This window comes from Bison bison, unplaced genomic scaffold (genome assembly GCF_000754665.1).
Source record: "Bison bison bison isolate TAMUID 2011002044 unplaced genomic scaffold, Bison_UMD1.0 scf7180017864101, whole genome shotgun sequence".
Lineage (NCBI taxonomy): Eukaryota > Metazoa > Chordata > Mammalia > Artiodactyla > Bovidae > Bison > Bison bison.
Window position 1 is genome coordinate 1,887,063 of NW_011494673.1, and position 22,790 is coordinate 1,909,852.

The 22,790-nt window shown below is 47.2% G+C and overlaps 1 protein-coding gene across 1 annotated transcript in view; it reads left to right on the forward strand.

Moving 5' to 3' along the window:
- EPAS1 (endothelial PAS domain protein 1) overlaps positions 1-22,790 on the forward strand; it is a 92,363-nt gene that overhangs the window by 57,046 nt on the left and 12,527 nt on the right. The window contains exons 4-8 of the mRNA XM_010838631.1: positions 4,386-4,537; positions 4,952-5,036; positions 8,403-8,521; positions 8,611-8,816; positions 17,779-17,885. Of these exons, the coding sequence (XP_010836933.1) occupies positions 4,386-4,537; positions 4,952-5,036; positions 8,403-8,521; positions 8,611-8,816; positions 17,779-17,885 (669 nt within the window). The remainder of the gene's footprint in view (positions 1-4,385; positions 4,538-4,951; positions 5,037-8,402; positions 8,522-8,610; positions 8,817-17,778; positions 17,886-22,790) is intronic.

Sequence of the window (22,790 nt, forward strand, 5' to 3'; positions counted from 1 at the left end):
GTGCTGCCTGAAGGAAATGCGCGGTGCTCCGGAAAAAGTGCTCCGAAACCTCAGCCCGCGCATATCCTGGCTGTGGGGAGTCATCAAAGCCTGTTTACCGGGGCTATTTTTAGCTTGAAAGAATCTTGTTGTGCTCTCGGGTGCAGCGTACTGAGTCTCTGCAGAGTGCCTCTGATCTGCATGACCCGCTCCTCTTCTTGGGGGTCAGACCCTGAAGGGTCCTGGGAAGCAAGTAACTGAGACCCGGAGCCCAGGGCTATTTAAAGAGTCCACTGAGGGTTTATCAAGCACCTACTGTGTGCTCGTCTTCATTGGGCACCCAGGGTTTCTTCCGGATTGTTGTGCAACTTTACGGCGGCTTATCTGTCTCTTCCCCACTGGTCTGTAGATTCCTCTGGGGAAAGGATGCTCTTACACCTGACTTTCCCGAGGACAGGGCTGAGCACCCAGTAAGTGATACTTGCTGACAGATGGCCTGACTTCGTGCCCAGCATAGGGCAGACATGTGGCAGGAGTGTGATAGCTGCATTGTGGGCGAGTGAATTGTCTGTGTGCCCAGCACTGAGTCAGAGATTAGTGATCCCCTCAGGAGGCCTGATGCTCCCACGAGAGAGGAAAAGGGGAAAGGCAGGGTCATCTTCAGCCAGGTGACGTGCCTGGGGCCCCAGCCCCTCGGGTAAAGTGCTCCCTCCGGCCCCGCAGCTTCAACCCTCAGCTCCAAGCTGACAGCAAGCTGGCCAGGTTCCGTCCGAAGTCCCCAGGAGGATAGGCAGGTGCTGCGGGAGCAAATGGTTCCACAGAGGAAAGAGGCCCCGTTGTTTCCAGGTCCCCACGGGGCTGGCCTGCTGGCTTCCTGGTCCCCCAGCCATTGTGACTTTAGTCCCAAGATGCTCTGTTTCCATTCGTGGGCTCTGTGTGCCCCTCTCCCTCCCTCCTGGAGTCCAGCTGGCCAGCTGTTGCAGCCAATTTCACCACCTCCTGGAAGCAAGTGTACTGGGCACGGATGGAAACCAGTTTGGCTGTGCTGGAACTGTTAAAAACAGGAAACTTTAAGCAGAACAATTTCCTCTGGGCCTAGCTAACCCAAATCAGGTTGTCTTGGGATGACTCCAGATTTTGAAGTCAGTGTTGCCACTGAGATCAAAGAAATTGAAGAGAAGAAAAATCTTCTCACTAGGCCAGGAATCACAGGACTGGCCTCTGCTGTCTGGAGAAGGTGCTCACCTGTCTGGTGTGATTTTTAACAGTGCTGAAAATCTCTCCTTATGTCCCCCAAATAGGTCACCACTTGCCAAAACATGTTGATTTTCCCAGCATTGCTAAGCCACTTCAGTCGTGTCCGACTCTCTGCGATCCCATAGATGGCAGCCCACCAGGCTCCCCCATCCCTGGGTTTCTCCAGGCAAGAACACTGGAGTGGGTTGCCATTTACTTCTCCAATGCCATTTACTTCTCCAAAGTGAAAAGTGAAAGTGAAGTCGGTCAGTCGTGTCTGACTCTTAGCGACCCCATGGACCAGGCTTCTCCATCCATGAGATTTTCCAGGCAAGAGTACTAGAGTGGGGTGCCATTGCCTTCTCTGTTTCCCAGCATTAGGGTGTCTTATAGGACTTTAAGTTAAGGCAGTGATGGTCTCCACCTGTGGTCACCAGATTCACATCATATGAGAATTTGTTAGAAAAGCAGATTCTCAGCCCCCAACCTGCATGCGTGCATGCTCGCTCAGTCGTGTCTGACTCTGTGACCCCATTGACTGTAGCCCACAGGACTCCTCTGTCCATGGGATATCCCAGGCAAGAATACTAAAATGGGTTGCCATTTCCTCCTTCAGGGGATCTTCCCAACTCAAGGACTGAACCTGTGTCTCCTGCATTGGCAGGGGGATTCTTTACCACTGAGCCACCTGGGAAGCCCTGCCCCCAACCTGAGACCTACTGGATCAGGAACGCTGGGCACAGGGCCCATCCAGGGCTGGCTCTATGACTCTGTGACTCTGCGGTCCCATGGGGACTTCCACCATTAGAAGGGCCCTGGGCATGGTTTGATGTTTCAGTGAGAGATCCCACATTTTCACTTTGCTCTGGTCTCAGAAATCCTTGTTTTAGCAAGTCCTGCAGTGGTCCTGGTGCTTGCTCCATTTTGACAGCACTAGGTAAAGTCGTGGTCTCTTCTGAAGCCCCTGTTTAAATTTAAGTGTTAACCAGGAGTGTGAACATTGGCCACGGCACCACCCACACCTAGAACTTTGCTTCATTATCATCAGTTCGGCTAACCAGTTGGTTGGCAGGGACCCTAAGCAGGGATCAGGTATGGGCATGTGTATGGTAAAAAGGCCGTTCCCCGTCTCCCATCCCATAGGCTAGCTGCCTGAATCAGGGTGTGAAGAGGAAAGAATTTCCCTCATTTTGTTCTACCATTTTAGCAAAACAGAGGGAAGTCACTAGGATAACACTCTGTATGGCCCAGATCTTGGCTCTGAAGGGTGGCCTGTCCCTGGACAGCATCAGTGACCCCGGCACATTCACTGATGCTGTGTCCTGAAGGTGGCTGGTCCCCAGGGATGCCACTGAAGCCCCTTGGTAGGAACATCTCCTAATTTGGATTTGTTCTTCTGGAGGAATAACAATGTATGGCCCAGAGCTTAAATTTAGTGGCTGAAGGGAAAAGAGAACCAAATAAATCCAGTGCCCTTGCAGGAAGGCCTTTGAACTTGATTGCACAGCATCCACATGTCTCTTGCCAAGTGGCCCATAAATTCAGTTGCATTTTATATTCCCTCCAATAGTCTGTTTGAATGACTTCTTTTTTAGTTAAGTGAATATTAACTTTCGTAAGTGACAAATTATTCTATGATCCTCTTGTTCTGTAAATTAAGGTAAGCATACTTGGCTTGATGTTTGTAGTTTTTATAAGTAAATGTATGTTTGGAGTTAAATAATGAGCTAGGAGAACCAGGGCTGAACTAAAGTCTGTGGTCTGAGCAATAACAACCAAGGGTCTGGGGCCTGAGAGCTTTATTTGCTGGGGCCAGAGTTGAGGCTACATTTTGCAGACAGCAGAGGTCTACTTGATAGGCCAGGGCCCCCCAGAGTGGTTGGGGAGTGGATGCCTTCCTCGGTTGCCCCTAGCAACCACCTCCCAGCCTGCCACTAACACAGCAGCCTCCTCCTGTGGCTTCACACCTCTGATCCTCACTGTCTCCAAATCACCGCGCGTGCCATTGCCGGACGAATCTCCCCAAAGCAATGGTCTGAGATGCCGCTCCTCCAGGCCGCTGGACTCATGAACCCAGGCGATGAGCCTGGGGCACACACCCTCCTTCTTCTGCCGGGTGGACCTGTTCTCATCCCCAGAGAGTTCCTTCCAGGCTCTGCCTCCTCCGTGCTTTCCAGTGTCTGCCCAAGCCAGTAGGCCCAGAAAGCCCTACTTTCATTTAACAGAGTGAGATACTTGCTCTTCATGAGTCTCTTCAAATGCCTTTCTTTCAACAGTTGTCTCTGACCACTTCAAAGTGACCCCCTCTTCCTGTGAACCCTTCAGCACTGACTGTCTATATTCCTCTTAGGCACCCACCTCTGTCACCCTGAATTTTTTACTTAGATTTGTGGCTTAGTGTACCACCCAGCCCCCATTCAGGTTCTGAGCAATTTGAAGACACTGACAGTGTTGTAGAAGGAGCCAGAGAGGGAGAGAATTCATGCTAGTCGGCATGTTTTAGGCATTCTCCATACTTACCTAACCCTTACAAGAGGTGGGCATTATTATCTCCGTTTAGCTGACGAGGAAACTGATATTCAACGAGGTTTTCACTTACTCTTTGTTATGTCAGTTAGAGCCATAACCTAATAGGAGGAATAGAGTCAGTGGTTATTTGACTCCAAAACCGATGAATGGTTAGGAGTGTGCCTTCTGGATTCATCTGCCTGAGTCCACAACCTTTATAACCTTGGGCAAATGACTTAATCTCTCTGGGCCTCATCTGTAAGATAAGACAAAAAACAGTAGGACCTACCCCACAGGTGTTTTGAAGATTACATAGCATTCTCAGTGATAGGCTGATATGCTGTCATTGCTCAACATCCATTAGGGAAAATGACTGTCCCGATGACTCCTGTAACTGCCTTGACATCGGTGACCCACAAGTACAGTGCCGCAACTGTACTGCCTGTGAAGCCCCCAGCAGGGTGTCCTCCGTGCAGTGGTGCTCATCAGATGCCTGCTCCTTGGGCATGTGACAGACACTTAGGTGGTTGGCAGTATGTGTTTCCAGAAAAATCCATCTGATGTCTTTGAGCTATCCCTGGAAGACACCCATGCACACCAGTCACATCTGCTTTAACCCCACATTGATGCAAACTGTTCAACCCCATCCCCTGTCTTTCCAGTTTGCTCTGAAAATGAATCTGAAGCCGACGCTGACCAGCAGATGGACAACTTGTATCTGAAAGCCTTGGAGGGTTTCATTGCCGTGGTGACCCAAGATGGTGACATGATCTTTCTGTCAGAGAACATCAGCAAGTTCATGGGACTCACACAGGTGACACCCTCCTCGGGCTCCTTCAGAAAGGGAAAATGTTTCCATTTGGGGGTAGAAATTAGTGGAAGATTCTGATCACCTCCCTCCTGACCTTTCCCTGTATGCACCCACCCTCCTCCTCTCTGATCTCAAGCCTCAAACCTTAGAAATAACTTAGAGCCCCTGGCACTGGGCTAGCATTGCCAGTGGCCATCCTGGCAGACAGCTCTGCCAGCTGGATTGCAGGCCCACCCTTGTCAGCCAAGTCTGTCATGACCTCTGTTACACCTGTGTGTCTATGGATCTGCCGAGTGGAATATGAGAAGGTCTGACTCAGCCTCCTCCCTCTCTCCAAACCTGAAAGGGGACTCAGCCTCCTCTTGGAGACTTCTTTAGTGTCAGGAATAATGATCCCAGCCTTGTTTTTTGAAACAGGTAGAGTTAACAGGACACAGTATCTTTGACTTCACTCATCCCTGTGACCATGAGGAGATCCGTGAGAACTTGAGCCTCAAAAATGGTAAGGTGTTCTTCGGTGTGTTTTTTTTCTTCTTAACACCACGTGGGGAAGGGACCTGCCTCCCCTTTGTGTACTAATGTAGGATGGATAGATCATGGCCATCATGATCCAGAAAAAACAGACACCCATAGAAAATCCAGCAGGACTTTGGAGATGAGATCAAGGGCCCTGGAAGGACCTCGTACTCAGAATTATCTTTTGCTGGCTCTTATGGTGCCTGAGATCACACTCCTAGGGCATTCCTGTGGGTTAGGACACCATCTCCAGGAGGTTTCATCACCTGAGTGTCCAGCATCTTTTCCGAATGACACCATCCTAACCAATAAGCTTGTCTGTGCCAAAATGTTCATGGGTACTGTTGCAGCTGTCCGTGTGGTGGTTGTGTAACAGACTGCCCAAGCATAGTGGGTTAAACAGTCCTTTTATTGTCTCTCATGATTCGGTGGGTTCTATGGGTGGTTCTTATGCTCCATGTGATGTCGGGGGCTTACCCACACCTCTGGGACCTTGTGGCGTAGCTAGAGGCTGGAGCTCTCTCTCACTCCATAAGGTATCGGAGCCTCTTCCTCTCCACATGGTCTCTCCAGGGTAGCCAGACTTCTTATACTTATATTCTTAGCTCCCTTGTGGGGAGCTCAGGACTCCCCAAAAGAGCAAAAGTAGAAGCTGCCAGGCCCTCTGAAGGCTTAGTCCTGGAACTGGTACAGCGCCACTCTTGGGTTACAGTGAGTTACAGACCTGGCCCGTTCACTGTGGGAGGGGCTGTACCAGGCCCTGAATGCTGTGAGACGTGGCTCACTGGGGCCACCTTTAGAGACTAGCTACCACCGGAGCCAAGGAAGGAGTCTGGTCCCCGGGTGATAAAAAATGGAACAGGCGGCTTTGATGGAGAAAGTCTGAAAGGTGGTGTGCACCGCACTCTACCTGCGGGGGCTCCAGCAGGTGCCAGTGGATGGAAGGGCCCATATGAGCAGAAAGCACTTTTCAGGGACAGTCGGAGCTGGCTGCTTCATCTCTTGTAACTGGGGACAGTCGCACAAAAGCTCTAATGGGCATATTGTCAAGTGGACTGAAGCTTTAAGAAAAAGGGAACTCAATGGCTTTCAAGGTCCCTTCTGAACCTGAGAGTCAGTCTCTGCCCTGCACAGATTGTACCGAGTCTAACATCCCTTTCTACAGCTCTCACCTGTCACTGACATGGAGCGTGTACTATCCAACCTGAATGACAGAGGCAAGGTGGCCGTATGAAGCCTACAAGGTTCTGCTCTTGTTGTCACACATGCTGAAAAAGCATACATTTCATTAGCCTACTTCTAGCCTTGTTACCACCTGAGCCTGCAGAATGCAGGATTCCTGCCTCCTCCCCCGAGCCCCACCACCCCCTCCTCCTGCAGCCCCTCTGCTCTCCCTCCTGAAGGCCACCTGGCTCTGGTCAGGCGCAGGCTGGGGAGCTCTCAGGGCTGCGCACTGTCTTCTCTGTGTTGCTGAGAAAGTCTTGTTTAGTTCTGTGAGAAAAAGGCTGCCAGGCCTTCTGAATCCCTTCCTAAAACAGGCACTGGAAGCCTGAGAAAACCCCACAGTCTCTTATTTCTTCTCTACCCTGGAAACCCTTGGGTTCTTGGTCTCAGTTCAACCTCTGACCTTGCCTCAGTCTGATCATACAACTTGAACCAAGTCCCTTCATCACTCTGTTCCTGGGAATCTTTCTCTTCAAAGTGACAGTGTTGGGCCAGGCAAAGTCCAGGACCTTTCGCTCTCCAGGGCTGTGACTCAGCATGATGCTACTCTGTTGATCTGCGTAGAATGTTGGGTCTCTCGGTCCCTGTGTTGAGGACTTGGGATCAAAATCAGTGAATCAGCAAAGGCTTTGAAGGTGCCGACCTGAGTGGACTCGTGATCTATAAGCAAAGGGTTAGTGTGAGCACCCAGAGGCAGATAAGGCTGTGAGGCTGCTTGTGGAAAGCTTTGAAGGCCGGCAATTGAGCCTTGAACTTCATCCTGTAGACAGAGGGGGCTGTTGGAAGTTTTTGAGCAGAGATGGGGTAATCTGATTGGAGCTGTGTGGAGAGAGATTAACCAAATGACAGGATGGGGAAAATCCCGATGTTAACACGTTAGGAGGCCACAACCATAACCCATGCCACAGCCACAGATGGGTCCCTCCCGCCCACTGCGGCACAGCACCTGAGCTGGTCCTGGTGGTGCGTCTGGACCCCAAGATACAAGAACATCTCACGACGTGCAAACGCCACCTATGGAAGCTAGAATTGTGCAAGACATCATTGAGTATGGGAGAGATGATTCTGTGATTGTGATGGGGAGGAATACCCTCTCATAAGAAAAAGAAAAAAATTCACTATCTGGCCTGTTACTTAGTGGGCTCTCTTTTGATGTTTATGACAGATTAAAAAGTGCCACAATTCATTTGACACAGTGATTTGGGGCTGTGTCACTCAAGTCACTGACCCCTGGGGGTTTCAGTCCTGAGGCTATGCCCAGAGAGAGGGTGTGACTATTAGAAACAAGGCTCTGGGTTGTTCTGAGATGCTGGGTAGCAGGGCAGGAGTGTACCTTGGAAGGTCCCGAATGGCAGAATTTAGACATGGACAGGGGGACACCTCTGGGGTTTACTGCATTCATCACTTTTTTTTTTTTTCCAGTGGGAGAAGTTCTGAGTGGGCAGGTTATTTGGAGACCATAAGGAAGGAAGCAATCTTGTTTGTCTTGGTGATTTATTTAATTCTGGCCGAGAAGGGATATGATCCATACTGAGTTAATCCTCAAGGTGAACTTGCTCACTACAGGAGACTTGGACCAGCAGTGTTCCATGAGCCTTGACCTGTGTCACGTTGGGAAGGGAGCACATGGTGTGGGATCCTGAACACAGCCACTGTGGGTTAACAGTAGGGCACTGGAGGGACAGGAATGGGGGAAAGACAGGAGCATCTAAGGGAAATTTCCCACCTGAGAGGCTAATCCCCTTGGAGCGATTGTGATCTTGCTTGGATGGTCCTTTTGGAATTCCTTCTATGGGGCCCACCCAGGGGAGAGGTTTGCTGAGATCATGGCCGATGGTCACTCATCACCTGACCACTCTGCAGTGTGAGGTGCAGCGGGAAATAAAACAGTGGAATAGCCCTGACCCTTCAGGAGCTCACCCTGCAGGGGAGACAGGCTGGAGATGAGGGAGCCTTGATCCACAGCCAGACAGCACAGAGCACTCAGGGCAGTTCCTCGGATCACACACAGACACACACACAGACCACACACACGGACACACACACACACACAGCCCTGAAAAACTTCCCCGCTTCTGACTACAAACAGAACTAACTTCAGCTGGCTCCACTACCCTTCTCCATCCAGGCTCTGGTTTTGGGAAGAAAAGCAAAGACATGTCCACAGAGCGGGACTTCTTCATGAGGATGAAGTGCACGGTCACCAACAGAGGCCGCACGGTCAACCTCAAGTCAGCCACCTGGAAGGTAGGGCGTCAGGCCTGGGTCTGGAGTCCCGGGGTGCCCCCCCACCCCTCCCCCGGCCCCATGTCTGACCCTCCGCGGCTGGTCTCCAGGTCTTGCACTGCACGGGCCAGGTGAAGGTCTACAACAACTGCCCCCCTCACAGCAGTCTCTGCGGCTGCAAGGAGCCGCTGCTGTCCTGCCTCATCATCATGTGTGAGCCGATCCAGCACCCATCCCACATGGACATCCCACTGGACAGCAAGACCTTCCTGAGCCGCCACAGTATGGACATGAAGTTCACCTACTGCGACGACAGGTGGGGCCTGGCGGGGAGTGTGTGTGTGCATGCGCGTGTGGTTGTGCCTGTGGTCAGGGGCAGGTCTGCGGCAGACACGTTGTATTGTTGGGGGCAGGTCACAGTTTCATCCCACCAGTGCTGCCAAGGGTCATACTGGACCCCGTTGTCACCCCAGAGCTGTTCTAGATCTCCAAGCCTCTCTCCACTCCGCTCGCCGGGAAAAGAGGGTCTAGAGGTCTCCATCAGCACACCCAGGGCCGAGGCCCGCTGGGAGCCTGGAAGCTGCCCTGCAGGCACGTGACTCCTGTGTGTTCTCTTCCATTAGTGAGCTCTTTCCTCAGCCTCCTCTGCTCCTCCTATGCCACCTCCATTCCAGCCAATGTCCATCCCCGGTTGGAAGGCTTTTTGATGATGGGAACTAAGCCAGACTCCAATCCCTGAAGCCAGGCCCAGTTGGAAAATTGTCTTACCGGAGAGTGTAGTGGTTAAGAACCTTAATGCAGTGAGATGGCCTAAGTTCCAGTCCAATAGGAAGTGTTCAGTGTTAGCTGTGATCCCCACCCTAAATTATTTCTTTATTAAAGTAGTTGAAAGAGTACCCAAGGCCATATATATAATCCATGTCATTCTAGTTTTACCTCGAGGTGAGGATCGAAACAAGACGGGAAAAGGTTTGAGTTGTCATGGGAGGGGCAGGAAGAACAGCTTTGACTCCTCCCCACTGCCTGGCCTCTGCCCTCCCCTCTGTGCCCAGACATTGGAAGCATGGGTGGATCAGGAGGTAGAAGAAGCAAGGATGCCATGGGCAATGGCTGCCATCAGGGAGGGAGGGACAGGCCAGGGGCTGGGCTGGGCCAGGCAGGCCCGGCTCAAGGAGATGCCACTGCTGCCCGCCATCTAGTGCATGATGGGATGTGCCCTTGGGAATCTCCCCACCTGACTCCAGCTTTCAGCAGTGTCCATAGTCACCACGTTTGTCCAGAGTCATAGTTCTTGGGGAAACTCTTTGCTGCTCCAGCCATTCCACTCTCACCTTCTAGCTTTCTCCAGAAACCCTGAGATCGCGGCTTCCCCTTCTCTAAAATCCACACTTACCCCACCTGTATCGCAGAATCACTGTAAGATGAGTGATGGCCATGGAAGTGCTTTGAAAAGCACAAACCCCCTAACTGATGAGAGGCTTTTTGTTCCTGCTGGCATCTTGCTCCCTGTCCTTGTCCTCCCCTGAAGCTTGTCTCCCTGTTAAACTCAAGGGGCCGAAACCACTTCTGGAGATATGTAGAGGCTGGGGGCCTGGAAGGAGAGCCTACCAGCAGGAAGCCACAGAACCCGGGAGGGAGCTCCTGTTCAGCAACGCCCAGGCCCACCCACCTTTCTCTCCTCTGCTGGGTGTCCCAGGGGTGCAGGTTTCTTCATAGATGGGGCTCTGCTTTCCAAGCTCTGCTGAGTCTGTCTCCCCTGATTCTGGACTCACCTGGTGTTTGCTGCTACCACTCCTTAGAACTGGACTCCAGGGCAGATTTAAGAACTCTGGTGAAAATGCCCTTGAGTCATTCCTGTCCCCTTCTGACCACCATAGTGCTGGATTCAAGGCTGTTGCATGTAATGGGTGGTTCGAGATGTAGAAAGAAGTGCTCTAACCTCATAGGGAGAAAATATCCCATATGAAGACTATGTCCTGGCACTTTGTCACAGCCAGCAGTTATTATGGTTATTCATGTTGTCATTATTGTGATATGAGGATAATTAGAGAGAAAGACTATTGCAAAGGCAGGCAACCAAGAAATCCATGCTGTGTGAGGTTATTTATCAGATGCAGTCTTTGTATTCAAAGGACCATTCTGGGCAGAAGATACAGTTTTGTAATGTGCACAGCCCTAATGTGACCCCAGAAGCACTGGGAAAACCCTACTGTCCTAGAAAATAACTTCTCATCCCTAGATAACAGGAAAGAAGAAATTTTTAAGTGTTAAGACTTTGCTCCTTGTTAAAGTGAAGGGAAAATTCCTCTGGAAAGAGTAATTTGAAGTTATTCCTCACTCTTTACCATGTTTTGAATGAATTTTCAGATCATTTCCTGAAAGCATCTAATCCTTTGGATGAAAGGAAGAAGGGGAAATAACATGAGGAATTGGGGGGCTAAGAGTGTGGAAGACCCTCCTCTCAGAAAGGAGGGGGACCCTGCACTGACTTCTTAGTTTGCTTCAGGTCTGGTAGGCAGAGTTGATCCTGACTTGAAGGAACCTGTGATTTAGGGCTTTGTGACTCAGAGTGTGGAGGGGGATATTACTTGTAAGGTTTGCTGGATATAGTGCACTTTCAGCAAAATCTTGTCTTTCAAAAACCTAATTACATGGCCCAAACTCTGAATTCAATGGTGCTGGAGAGATGGATGCAGAGCCGTTTAAAGACACAGAAGGCTGTGCCACACAGAAGTTGTGTTTAACGGATTAGGAGATTAGTTCACAAGGGCACAGACATGGCTTAGACAGTTTACAAAGTGACTGTTTTAAGTCCTTAACACCTATGTGTTACTTCTCAATTGCTTTGATGAGGACTAGGATTTTTTCGTTTGGGTAGCTTATCTTGTTTTTACTTTTTGTATTGGGATGGGGAAAGGTATACACACATTCATGTTTGCTATCTCATAGGTATGCACACACGTGCACGCACACACACAGACACACACACAGACACACACACAGACACACACACACACACACACACACACACACACACACACACACACACACACACACACAACTCTTCCAAGATCAGTGCTTCAAAATCCAGCACATAACGTATCATAGTAGGGGGACCAATTCATTTTAATCAGGGAATTCACTAGGTTTAATGACATCTGGCACACATGAGGGGCTGTGATTTCCCACAAAGGGATTCTTTTTCCATTGGGAAAGTTAGAAAGAATCTGGTGAAAATGTAAGGCAATTAGAACCCACAGAATCACTTCTGAGGTTGTTTGGTACTTTTTCTTAGTTGTATTGAGACCACAGACATAATCAAACAAATGAAAAAAAGAGGATCATGGAGAAAAAGAGAAGGGAGAAGACAGGAAGCAGGGAGGTGAGAAGTAAAATAGAAAAAAGAGTAATCTTACTTAACTCTCAGGTTTCCAAAATCAGTTGAACCAGAAGCAACTTGTCCTGAAAGATCTAAAATTGAATAAAGGAATGCAGATGGTTCAAAATGCATTCATCCTGCTCCTCTTAATAGAGAGTCAAGACCATACTCAAGTCCTGTATTATCTGAAACAGCAAATATTGTTAGAAGAGAATTCTATAACAGTTTATGTCAGTCACATTTATTTGTATATACAATCAATTGCTCTCAATGGAGGCAGTAAAACTGAGCAGAAAGTTTAAAGAAGAATATCCTGATTATCAGTGTAATGAATTTGTCTCCATTCACAATTCATATAGTTTCCTAAAATGAGCAGCCAATTAATGAAGTGTTATTTATTGAACATCTACCATGTATCTAACTCAGTGCCATAGACTGATTCTATCAAAGAAGGAAAGAGATGATTCTTGATCTCCAAGGGTCTGGAGTTGGAGACATGAGCAACTTAATGAACCATTCACCCAAAAGGAAGACAAAAGTTGTTCCCAAGTAATTTAACTTCAAGATGGGGTCGTTCTTAAATTCACGTGGAGGCGCCATCTAGTGGAAAAAGAAAATAACTGAGAAAGAAGCCAAGTCATCAGGGAGAGCAGGGCAAATCTGTAATACACAAAATCCCGCTGTGACTTTGTGTGTTTTATGAGTCTTTTTGTATCTTAGAAATAAATTATAAAAGAAAATTATGTGCATAAGAGAAGTATGAGTGGGGGGGAGTTATCATAACAGTAAAATTTTCAGATTAACAAAGAGGGTCATGTAATTTTTAAAAATAAAGAATCTGAAGGCAACCCGTTTTTGTCACTGAATCAGGGCAACATAGGATGTAATAATATCAGAAGTTACAGTTTAGTGAATGCAGATGCCTACATTTCAAATTCTGTGGGTCAGATTTATGATTAACTTTTTCTACGATGAAGTTGGGAATGGTAATGATAAAAGTAAGGGATAGTTGAGAATCTTTAGGAGACTGTCAGTAAAATTATAGAGAACCATGAGATGCAAAACACACATAAAAACACCTGAAAAGTGATAGTATTAATGCCCAAGAAGAAAATAGACTGACTTTGGGCAAATTAATAGTAAAAGATTATATACTTTAATTGCATACTGAAATACATTTAACAAATTATTTTACTTCTTTTTTTTTAGAGGATAGGTAGCATCTTTAAATGCAAAGTGATCTTTTAGCTTAATATGTTACATATTTTTAGTTTCATATTAGCCTTTCTCTACCGATCTTATGTAGCAGAGTATATATAATGTGTTTTTTAAGTCCTGGAGTTTAGAAGACACTTGAAATGTTCTTGTGCATCTGCGTCTCTTCCAAACAATGTTCTGAAATCAGTCCTAAGAAAGACTGAGCGTGTTTATGAGAAATGCTTGTATATCATCCTGTCTAATCTGTTCAAAATATTCCTTGGAAGAAGCAGCTCTTTGGAATTGATTTCAAGTGTGATAGACCTCACAATTCAAAAGTTATTCATCTGCATGATTTGCCTCTCTCTTGCTACAATCCAAGGCAACTTTCCCCTTCCTGCTTGTGGGTTTCAAGGTAATGTAAGGCGGTTTCGGCATTTGGTGGCACTTAGAGTCGGTCCAGGGTTGAACCAGGCTACCCCCCTATGCACACTATGTATATATTCACCCCACCAGTAACACATAACACTGACAGGATGCAAATTAATTATCTATTAACTGCAGAGCCAGCTGGATATTCACTTAACCATGTCCTATTGGAGGGAAGCACAAGGCAAAAGCGTTGTTTAAAGCAAAGAAGATCTGGATTGAAATACATTAAAACAAACGCCACTGAAATCTGTGGTGGTGAATAGTCTGGTTATTATTAAGGAAATGCAGTTTCAAAGCTAAAAAAAAAAAAAGCACATACAGAAACCAAAATGAGGTGAGCCCAGTGTTACTTTGGAGAGGCCGTGGCCAGAGGAGGGAAGGAAAGAAAGCAGGCCTGAATAGAAGGATGGTTTTATTAGCAAAGGCATTCTTTCAAAAACAAATAGGTGGTTATGAAGTACTTAAAACTTTCATCCTCTCAAATAGTTTAAATACTCTTCTAACCATCTTGTTTACATGATTAATTTACTGAGCAAATTCTGTGCCCGTGTACGGAATGAGTAACAACTGCAGCCAGACCTTGTTTGACTCCAGGCGCAGCGTGTGAAGCAGGGAGCGAAGCAGGGAGCTCGCTGCCCCGTTACTCGTGGGCGGCCGAGCCGGCTCAGGCCCGCACTGACTTTCTTCTGCCTACAAGGCCACACGGCCCTGACCCTGCTGCCGCGGGAGAGTCCATGTCTTCCTAGCACTCAGCCACGGCTGGTCCACGTGGAAAGGGCCTCGCAGCGTGAAGGGTAGAGAGCAATGAATGACCAGTAACTGTCATTTTATGCTGTGAGGCAAACCCGACTCTGAAATCCAGAGAGCCCAGCCTTCTGACCCACATATTAACTTGGGGCGACACTAACTTCAGGTTTTAACTGCCTTTCTTTCCCTCTCCATTTTCTAGTTTCTTTTTTTCTCTCTTCCTCCTGCCCCTCCTGTGGCTGCCTGTCAATGTCTGTGTCCCTCTCCTGGCCTCATCCTCAATCCGGTTCTATTTCTACTTTATTATTAAAAAGGAACCTCTGTGCTTTTTTACTTCTGAAGTCTGGTGAATTAAGCCCCTTTACATGTCCCTCTTCTCTACAAACAGAACAGCCATACTGAATTGACTTTTGAAATTTATGGGGTGACCCCAAAATGACTTTCTCCCCCCCTCCAGAGAGTCAGGGACCTTTAATTAGAGAGAGAAAAAAAAAAAAAATAGTTCCCCTGCCTCTGGTGAAGAGAGCAGATGAAATGTTATCACAGCCCAGCTCTGGAGACTTCCCTGGGACAGAGGGAAATGAGCAGGGAGGGCCCTTGTGTGCCGCGGAGGCCGACCCTATAAACAAACCGGGTTCGTTAGCCTCCCCGCTGGCGTCGGCGTGCCTGCCGAAGGAGGGCAACGACCATTAGCTTTGAGTTGGGGTTTCCTGGTTTTGTGAAGTTCAACCACTCGAATGTTCTTCAATTGTGTTTGGGGTATGTGTATTTCCCAGTTTTTATAGTCGTCTGTTTAAAGGCATGAAGAAGGAGACGTTAAATATTTATTTTAGTTGACAAGATAAATGAAGGCTGCTACTGGGAAGAGAGCTGGCAATCCTGAAGCTGAGCCCTTGTTTGTCCACTTCCAAAACATGCCATTGTGTCCTCTGAATGGATAGTATACTAATTAGATCAGAAAATATTTTATTTGGGGTTGATTATAATAAACATTTACTTTGAGCGTTTTAAAGATTCTAATCTTGAAAGAAAGTGTAGTCTCTTTACGGAGGAGAATCAGACTTTCCCAGAACAGCCTCATTTTTGAGGGTCTCTAGGAAATCTACAACTAGTGCACGCACGGAAGTAGTTTCTGTGGCAAACTGGTGAGCCTGTAAACAGCCAACCCACTGTCAGCACAGCCTACTGGTGCGATTCTGACTCCCAGGCTATGCCTAAAAGACATGGAACCCATCGGAAAAGCTACTTGGGTGGAAGAAAGGAAGCACCAGCTCTGTTCAACCATCTCCTCGTTCTCCCTGAATCTCCACTCCGGCTAACGTGCCATTGGCAGTCCCAGGGTTGAGCCGCTGAGGAACATGTCTGTTGGTGATGAAATCAAAGATCTCTCTGCTCAGGGCCAAGTGAGGGGACAGGTCCTCCCCATCTGAAACCAGTTGGCTGGTGCAAGTGAACTGCTGAAATCTCACCAGAGAAATCTCTGCTGGCCTAAATCAGCTGAGACCTAAGCATCTCAGCTCTGGTCTGTTGCCCATTGTTTGACAAAGCCTTTCACCCCCAGGTCTCACTTAGGCAGAGAATTTGCCTCTTCTCTGCCCACTTCAACACCAGACACACCTTAGGGAATGGAGGAAGGATGGACTGAATACCATGAGGGCTGCGCTGAAGGCTATGTGTGTGCACCGTCGTGCACTAAGATAGGTGATTGTGTTCTAGGAAGAAAAATGGATTGTTAGTGCTTGGGATCCTTAACAGTGCTGAGTTAGACAGGGCTCTGATTGTACCTTAGGCCCCCAAAGAAAATCAGTCCGTTGGTCGGCTACTCTGGCATTTACTGAGCACTCGTCGCGGAGGCCAAGGGAGAATGTGGTTCCCGAATTCAGGGTTGGCAGCCTAGGATGTGGAAAGAAGAATACATAATTCCTTGTGACACTGTGTTCGCTGATTAGGCTTAAGAAGGGGGACTTGGAGACAGCTCTCGGTGAACAAGATGCAGTCTTGAACTGGCCCTGTCATCATCAGGGCTCAGAGAAAGAAGACCCTGAGGCTCTGCAGCAAGCCTAGCTTTGCCAGCAATGGAAACTGGGAGGAAAGGGATATACCAGGGCAGGAGATACGGCATGCTGCCGATCAGCTGCGAATTAAACTGCTTGGAAGGTGGAGATAAGACTCTGGGGGAACTTAGAAGTTAGGCAGAGTTTTTTTCCTCTGGATGTGGCTGGTGATAGGTAAGCTGGAGATGCTTATTATAGAGAGGAGTGACAGAACAGAAATAATATTCTAGGATGATTTAGTCTGACCTATACAAAACCCACATGGAGAGGGGGAGAGGAGTAGAGACAGGAGACCAAGGAGTTACAGCTTCTGCTTTCATCTCCAGCGTGGACAGGTGACCGGGCCAGGCCCCAGAAGCCATGTGTTCCAAAACAGAGCTTGTAATGATGAGGAGATAGCATCGCTTCTAGCTCGTGATAGGCTAAGTAAACAAGACAGCAAGCCCATTAGAAAAAACGTAAGAGAACAAAGATTATGAGAAATATGTTTAGGTATGACGTGGGGAAGCAGCTTATCTGGTGGTTCTTGGGTAGGGCTTTGTTTATTTTAATGATTCCTGTGCGGAGCAGAGGGTTCTTAGAAGGGTACCTGATTCTTCATGATTCTCCATGTCTGCCTTTTCTCTGCCCTCTTCCCATCAAAAGCAGACACTGTACAGCGCCCAGCCAAGCCCTGTCATTTCAGAGCTGCCTATTTATCAGAGTGTTAATGAAGGGGCACGTTTCTAGAGCTATGATTTCGTATTTGTTCCTCTCGGCACCTTATGCCCTCCCCCCTTTCCTTGAGGTGGGGAGGGACAAATTGGAGAACCCATAATGGCACACCTGATGTCTAAGAGGTATCAGGTCACCAGGCAGGACCTGAGGGGTGAAGACTTGAGCACAGACCAGCCTCTGCTGCCCGGGTTCCTCTTGCCCCGTGGTTAACACACATGGAAAGGCCACCTCTGGGCTTTTCTAACTCAGGATCACGTAATTTTCACTTTTCATTTATAATGACTTCTACTAGAATAAGCTTGAATAATCAGGAGGTTCCCATTTTTATTCTTGCTCTGTGCCCAGACACTTGTGTAGACATCAAGTAAATTGTCTGCTGTCTCTGCATCTCTGCTTACTTGTCTACAAAAACTAGGAGTTAGGGGGCTGATGAGAGCCCCTTCCAGTGGTCACTGGAGAATATGCATGTGTGCTTGTCTGGGGGTGAGAGTTAGGGAACCCTTAGATAGGTGTTTTTCCTTCCTCTCCAAACACAATTCAGGAAAGGCAGGAAGAGTGAGCTTCAGTAGACCCATAGCTGCAAGTTGATCACCATACTTTTGTTTGTTTGGATGAATGGTATGACCAGGAAGTTTGGAATGTGTTTCCTTGAATGTGTGCATTTGACTTACATTCTGGATATAGGTCCTTGCACCCCGTTCATATTCATATGATCTCCCCACCTTGCTTTTTTTTTTTTTTTTTCAATTTAGAATCACAGAACTGGTTGGTTACCACCCTGAAGAGCTGCTTGGCCGCTCAGCCTATGAGTTCTACCATGCACTGGACTCAGAGAACATGACCAAAAGCCACCAGAACTGTAAGTTCCAGGAGTACCCCCATACATCTGTGGAATCTGGCCTTGAGTGAAATGTGACTGGTGAGAAGGAAGAAAATCCAATCACTTTCGTCACAGGGCCCACCGTCTTGTGCGGCATACAAGACTCATGTCCTCAGGAAAGTTAGAAAACCAGAATTGCCACCAGCCTATATGGCATGTTGATGCAAATAGGATAAGGGGACACACCAACACCCCAAGGCATATAGCCTAGAGAATGGAGGGTGGGCTGAATCTCATTCCCCCCTTACCACCTCCACTGGGCACATTTCTGCAGTTAACAGATTGCAAAAACTTATGGAACAGCCCCATAGAGCGTGATCAACTTGGGTAATATGCTTTAGATGCAAGTACACCATTCAGAGAAGAAGAGGGCTGGGACAGTTCAGGAAAAGAGAGGACAGGGCACTTTAGTTGAACCTTGAAGGATGGGGGAACATTGGGCTAAACAGAGGTGGAGCTTGTACAGTACCAGCTTACTAGATCAGTTGAGATAGGCCATGGTTTTAAGAGCTTGCTTGCTGAATCAAGAGAACTCAGTTGGATGAGAATGTCCAGGCAACCCAATAATGGCATGTGGAAATTGTGCCTTGTAGCTTACAAAAAAAAAAAAACCTGAATTATGAAAGGATTCTAGAGCAGGGTTGTCCAAAAGAACTTTTTGGAGTGGAAATGTTCTTCCTCTGCAGAGTCATGGGTGACCTTTGCTGTATTTGAAATATGTGTAATGCAACTGAAGAACTGAATTTTTAAATTATAGTTTTAATCAACTTTAAGTAGCCACACTTGGCTTATGGATACCATATTAGACAGAGCCGTTCTACTGCATTTCAGTTGACTTTAATCCCAATTAAGTCTTCTCATTTGCAAATGATCCAAGACAATTTTCTTGAATCCATACAGCCCATCAACATGCAAGACTATGGGTTTATAAACCTGTACTTGGCCTGTGTTGTGCTGTGCTTAGTCGCTCAGTCATGTCAACTCTTTGTGACGCTATGGACTGTAGCCTGCCAGGCTCCTCTGTCCATGGGGATTCTCCAAGAAAGAATACTGGAGTGGGTTGCCATACCCTCCTCACTTGGCCTACTAGGGGAAATAGAAATTTATAGGATTGATCCCTACCCTAAAGGATCTCATATCTGAGGGAGAAGGAGGGCTATGTGTTCTCTGGGAGCCAGCTGGCCGGTACCTTCAGCCTCAGTATCTAGCGTAGTGTTTGGTACTGTATAGGCACTAAGTGAATGATAAACTCAAGGGCAAAAACTATATTCTGGAAAGAATGCTTCAAAAAAGTGCCCCCAGTGCAGATGGAGGTGCTGAGAGGATTACAGAAGGACTTAAAATGGGTTAGTCTGAGAAGATTCCCAATGGTCCTGCTGGTCTTGGACTCCAGGGATTAGAGTGGCTTGAAGTAGCAATGAAGAAAATGGAAATACAGCTATTTCCCCATTGTTCCTAAATCCATCCATCTATCCCAAGGTTAGGACAGCTGAGGTTCAGAGCAGCTAACAGATCAGCAGCCCATAAACTGTACAGAAGCACAGTTACTCTTCTCTCAAGCAGTAAGATCTTCTCTAATTGGTTTCTGTGCTTCATCCTCATGGCTTTAGGGTTCAATATGACAGTGCAGCAGGGCCCCTAATGATATCTCAAAGATTTTTCTCACTGTGGTCTCTGGCAAAAAAAAAAAAAAGTCTAAAATCCAGATTCCACATTCAGGGACACAGGGATGGGGGTGGGAGGTGGATGTGTCATGGACGTGACCCAGCCCTAACCTGCCCCAGCTTTGAAGCTGTGGGATGTGGCACCAGCCTCCTCTCTGGGATTCCCCATGCTTTTCTGATCCATAGCAGTTCCAGCTCCCTAAGTCGTCCTGATACTGGGACTGGGATTCCCACTGATTCCCCAGTGCCTGGCTTTCTGGTTCCCTCCTTTAGATGTAAAACTGGGGAAAAGCCTAACCTTCCTTCTCAGCCAAGGGTGCATCATCAAAGTAGGGACACTAGCAAATGTTTCTGAGAGTTCTTACAGGACAGCATTGGACTGAATCTTCTGGGGTGGGAAGGGGGAGGAAGCTACTGTCAAAAAGAACAAAAACGATGACTTCTCAGTAGGCCTATGAAAGGGTTTTTTACCTTCTCTTAGAAAATCTTTGATCCTTAAAAAAGATCTGGGGTAAAATATTGTCATACTAATTTAGTTTTCTGCTGAATCCAAGGGCAATATGGTACTTTTTATTGACTTTGTGTTTTTAAGCAATAGGCACACTTAAAGATAATTCACAGACCAAATATAAATCACAGGTTCCCTTCTTTCCCTGATGGAGCCAAGCAAAGCAGCTCTGAGTTTGGAGGCCTCTACCCAGTCAGCCTGAACCCACAAAAGGAAATCTGCATGGGTTGCCTGGAAATGGGGTTAATGCCAGCTAAACAGAAGAAACTATTTCTGTCTCTCTTTCCCCCTGTCTTTTTTTAATACTCTTTATTTTATATTGGCGTATAGCCAATTAATAATGTTGTGATAGTTTCAGGTGGACAGCAAAGAGACTCAGCCATACATATACATGTATCCATTCTCCCCACAAACTCCCCTCCCATCCAGGCTGCCACATAACTGAGTAGAGTTCCATGTGCCAGACAGTTCTTTTCCTTTCTTTCAATCTTTCCATCTATCTCAATCGGTTTCTCTGTGTTTGTCCGACTCTCTCTCTGTCTCTTTCTCTCTCATTGAGTTATGCAGATAAAGTTGCACCACAGACCCATGCTCATACTATGGAATAGTTGGGGGCCCAGGCTTGAGGCTGGTCCAGGGTTACACACCAGCATCCCGAATTTAGGCATGTATGTGTATCTTAGCCTTTGAAGGTTTACCATTGAAATTGCTGGGGAAGTTCAGGCCTCAAACCAGATTTAGATAATTGAAAGCCATCATTTGCAAATGGATTAGTAGTTTATACATTTGTTACCCTTGGAGGGTAAGGGTTTGGGGGAGGGGGGCTGGTTTTTCTTTGTTGTGTGAGGACAGTATGTGCTCTTAGGAAAACTAGATTAAGGCCATAAAAAGCCTATCTACCAAGTAGCAGGCCCCTCACCCAGGCTGGCATTAACGAGCAGATGATTAGAAAGCTGGTGTAATTACGTGCTACTGACAGAGCAGGCCCTCGCCTGCAGTCGCTAGAAATGCAGTTAAAAACCTTCGCTCACTGCACTGTTTAATCAAAGAGAATAAGAGCCCTGAATCTTGTCTGCATTAAGAACAAGTTAATAAGTTAATAAATAAGTTCACTCCAGGCACTTGAAATTGTGCAAGAATCATGTCGCTAGAGCAGGGGAGCCTCAGTGGGGCAGATCAAGGGAGATGAGGGGAGACAGAGTTATTTCTTTGGCCAAGGGGTCCCTGATGATTTAGGACAGCAGCAACCACCAATTCAGTCTTCCCACTGAAGTGCCGCCCAGGGGAATGTAGGAGGAGGGCACCATGCTGCGGGCCACAAGGCTGTCTCATAGCCCAGACTATTGTCCTGCGTGATGTAAAGCAGGTCACAATCCCTCTGGCCTTAGTTTCCTCATGTTAAAAAAAAAAAAAAAAATGATATCTGTCTTCCCTACAGCACAGGATTTTATTTAAAAGATTAGACAAGGCCGATATAACCACTTTGGAAAATAACTTGGCAGTATCTAATAAAGGAAAGGTGTCCGTACCATAAGACCTGCCCACCGCCCCTACGCTACACCTACACTGTATGTCCATACAGAGATTTACCTTTATTCATCATAACCAGAAACTGAAAACAAACATCCACTGAAAGGTGAGTGGATAAATAATGGTATCTCTGTGCAGTGGAACATTACTCAGCAATTAAAGGGAGCAAGCCAGAAACATCTACAACAACATGAGGGTTCTGGGAAACACGCTATGTAAGAAGAAGGCAGATGCAAAAGAGCACGTGCTCTTGTATGATTCCACTTCCATGCAAATGGAGAGAAGATGATTTCAATATATGGTTAACAGAAAACAGATCAGTGGTTGCCTGGGACTGGGGTGGAGCAATGGGGATTGACTGTTAAGAGCTATAAGAAATTTGGGAGGTTGGATAAAGGAAAGTTCTTTGATTGTAGTGACTGTTACAAGGGTCTGTACATTCATCAAAACATGTATGCTTAAAATGGGTGCATTTTCTATTGGTGGTAATGGCACAAGTGGTAAAAAACCTGCCTGTGAATGCAGAAGACATAAGAGACTCAGGTTCGGTCCCTGGGTCATGTAGATTCCCCTGGAGGAGGGCATGGCAACCCACTCCAGTATTCTTGTCTAGAGAACCCCATGGACAGAGGAGTCTGGCAGGCTACGGTCCATAGAGTCGCAAAGAATCAAACACAACTGAAGCAATTTAGCACACAAAGTTGATTTTTTTAAAAAGTACAAACCAAACCAAAAAAAACTCAGATTAGGGGTCTTCAGTTTGGACTACAGTCCTGTACTAGTTCCACTGAGGGGGCCTTTCAGCAAATCACTCAGTATTTCTAAGCCCCTCTGCCCCACAGTTACTAACATGTAACACGCCAGGCCTCCCTGTCTATCACCAACTCCTGGAGTCCACCCAAACCCATGTCCATTGAATCAGTGATGCCATCCAACCATCTCATCCTCTGTCGTCCCCTTCTCCTCCTGCCCTCAATCTTTCCCAGCATCAGGGTCTTTTCCAATGAGTCAGCTCTTTGCATCAGGTGGCCAAAGTAATGGAGTTTCAGCCTCAACATTAGTCCTTCCAATGAACACCCACAACTGTTCTCCTTTAGGATGGACTGGTTGGGTCTCCTTGCAGTCCAAGGGACTCTCAAGAGTCTTCTCCAACACCACAGTTCAAAAGCATCATTTCTTTGG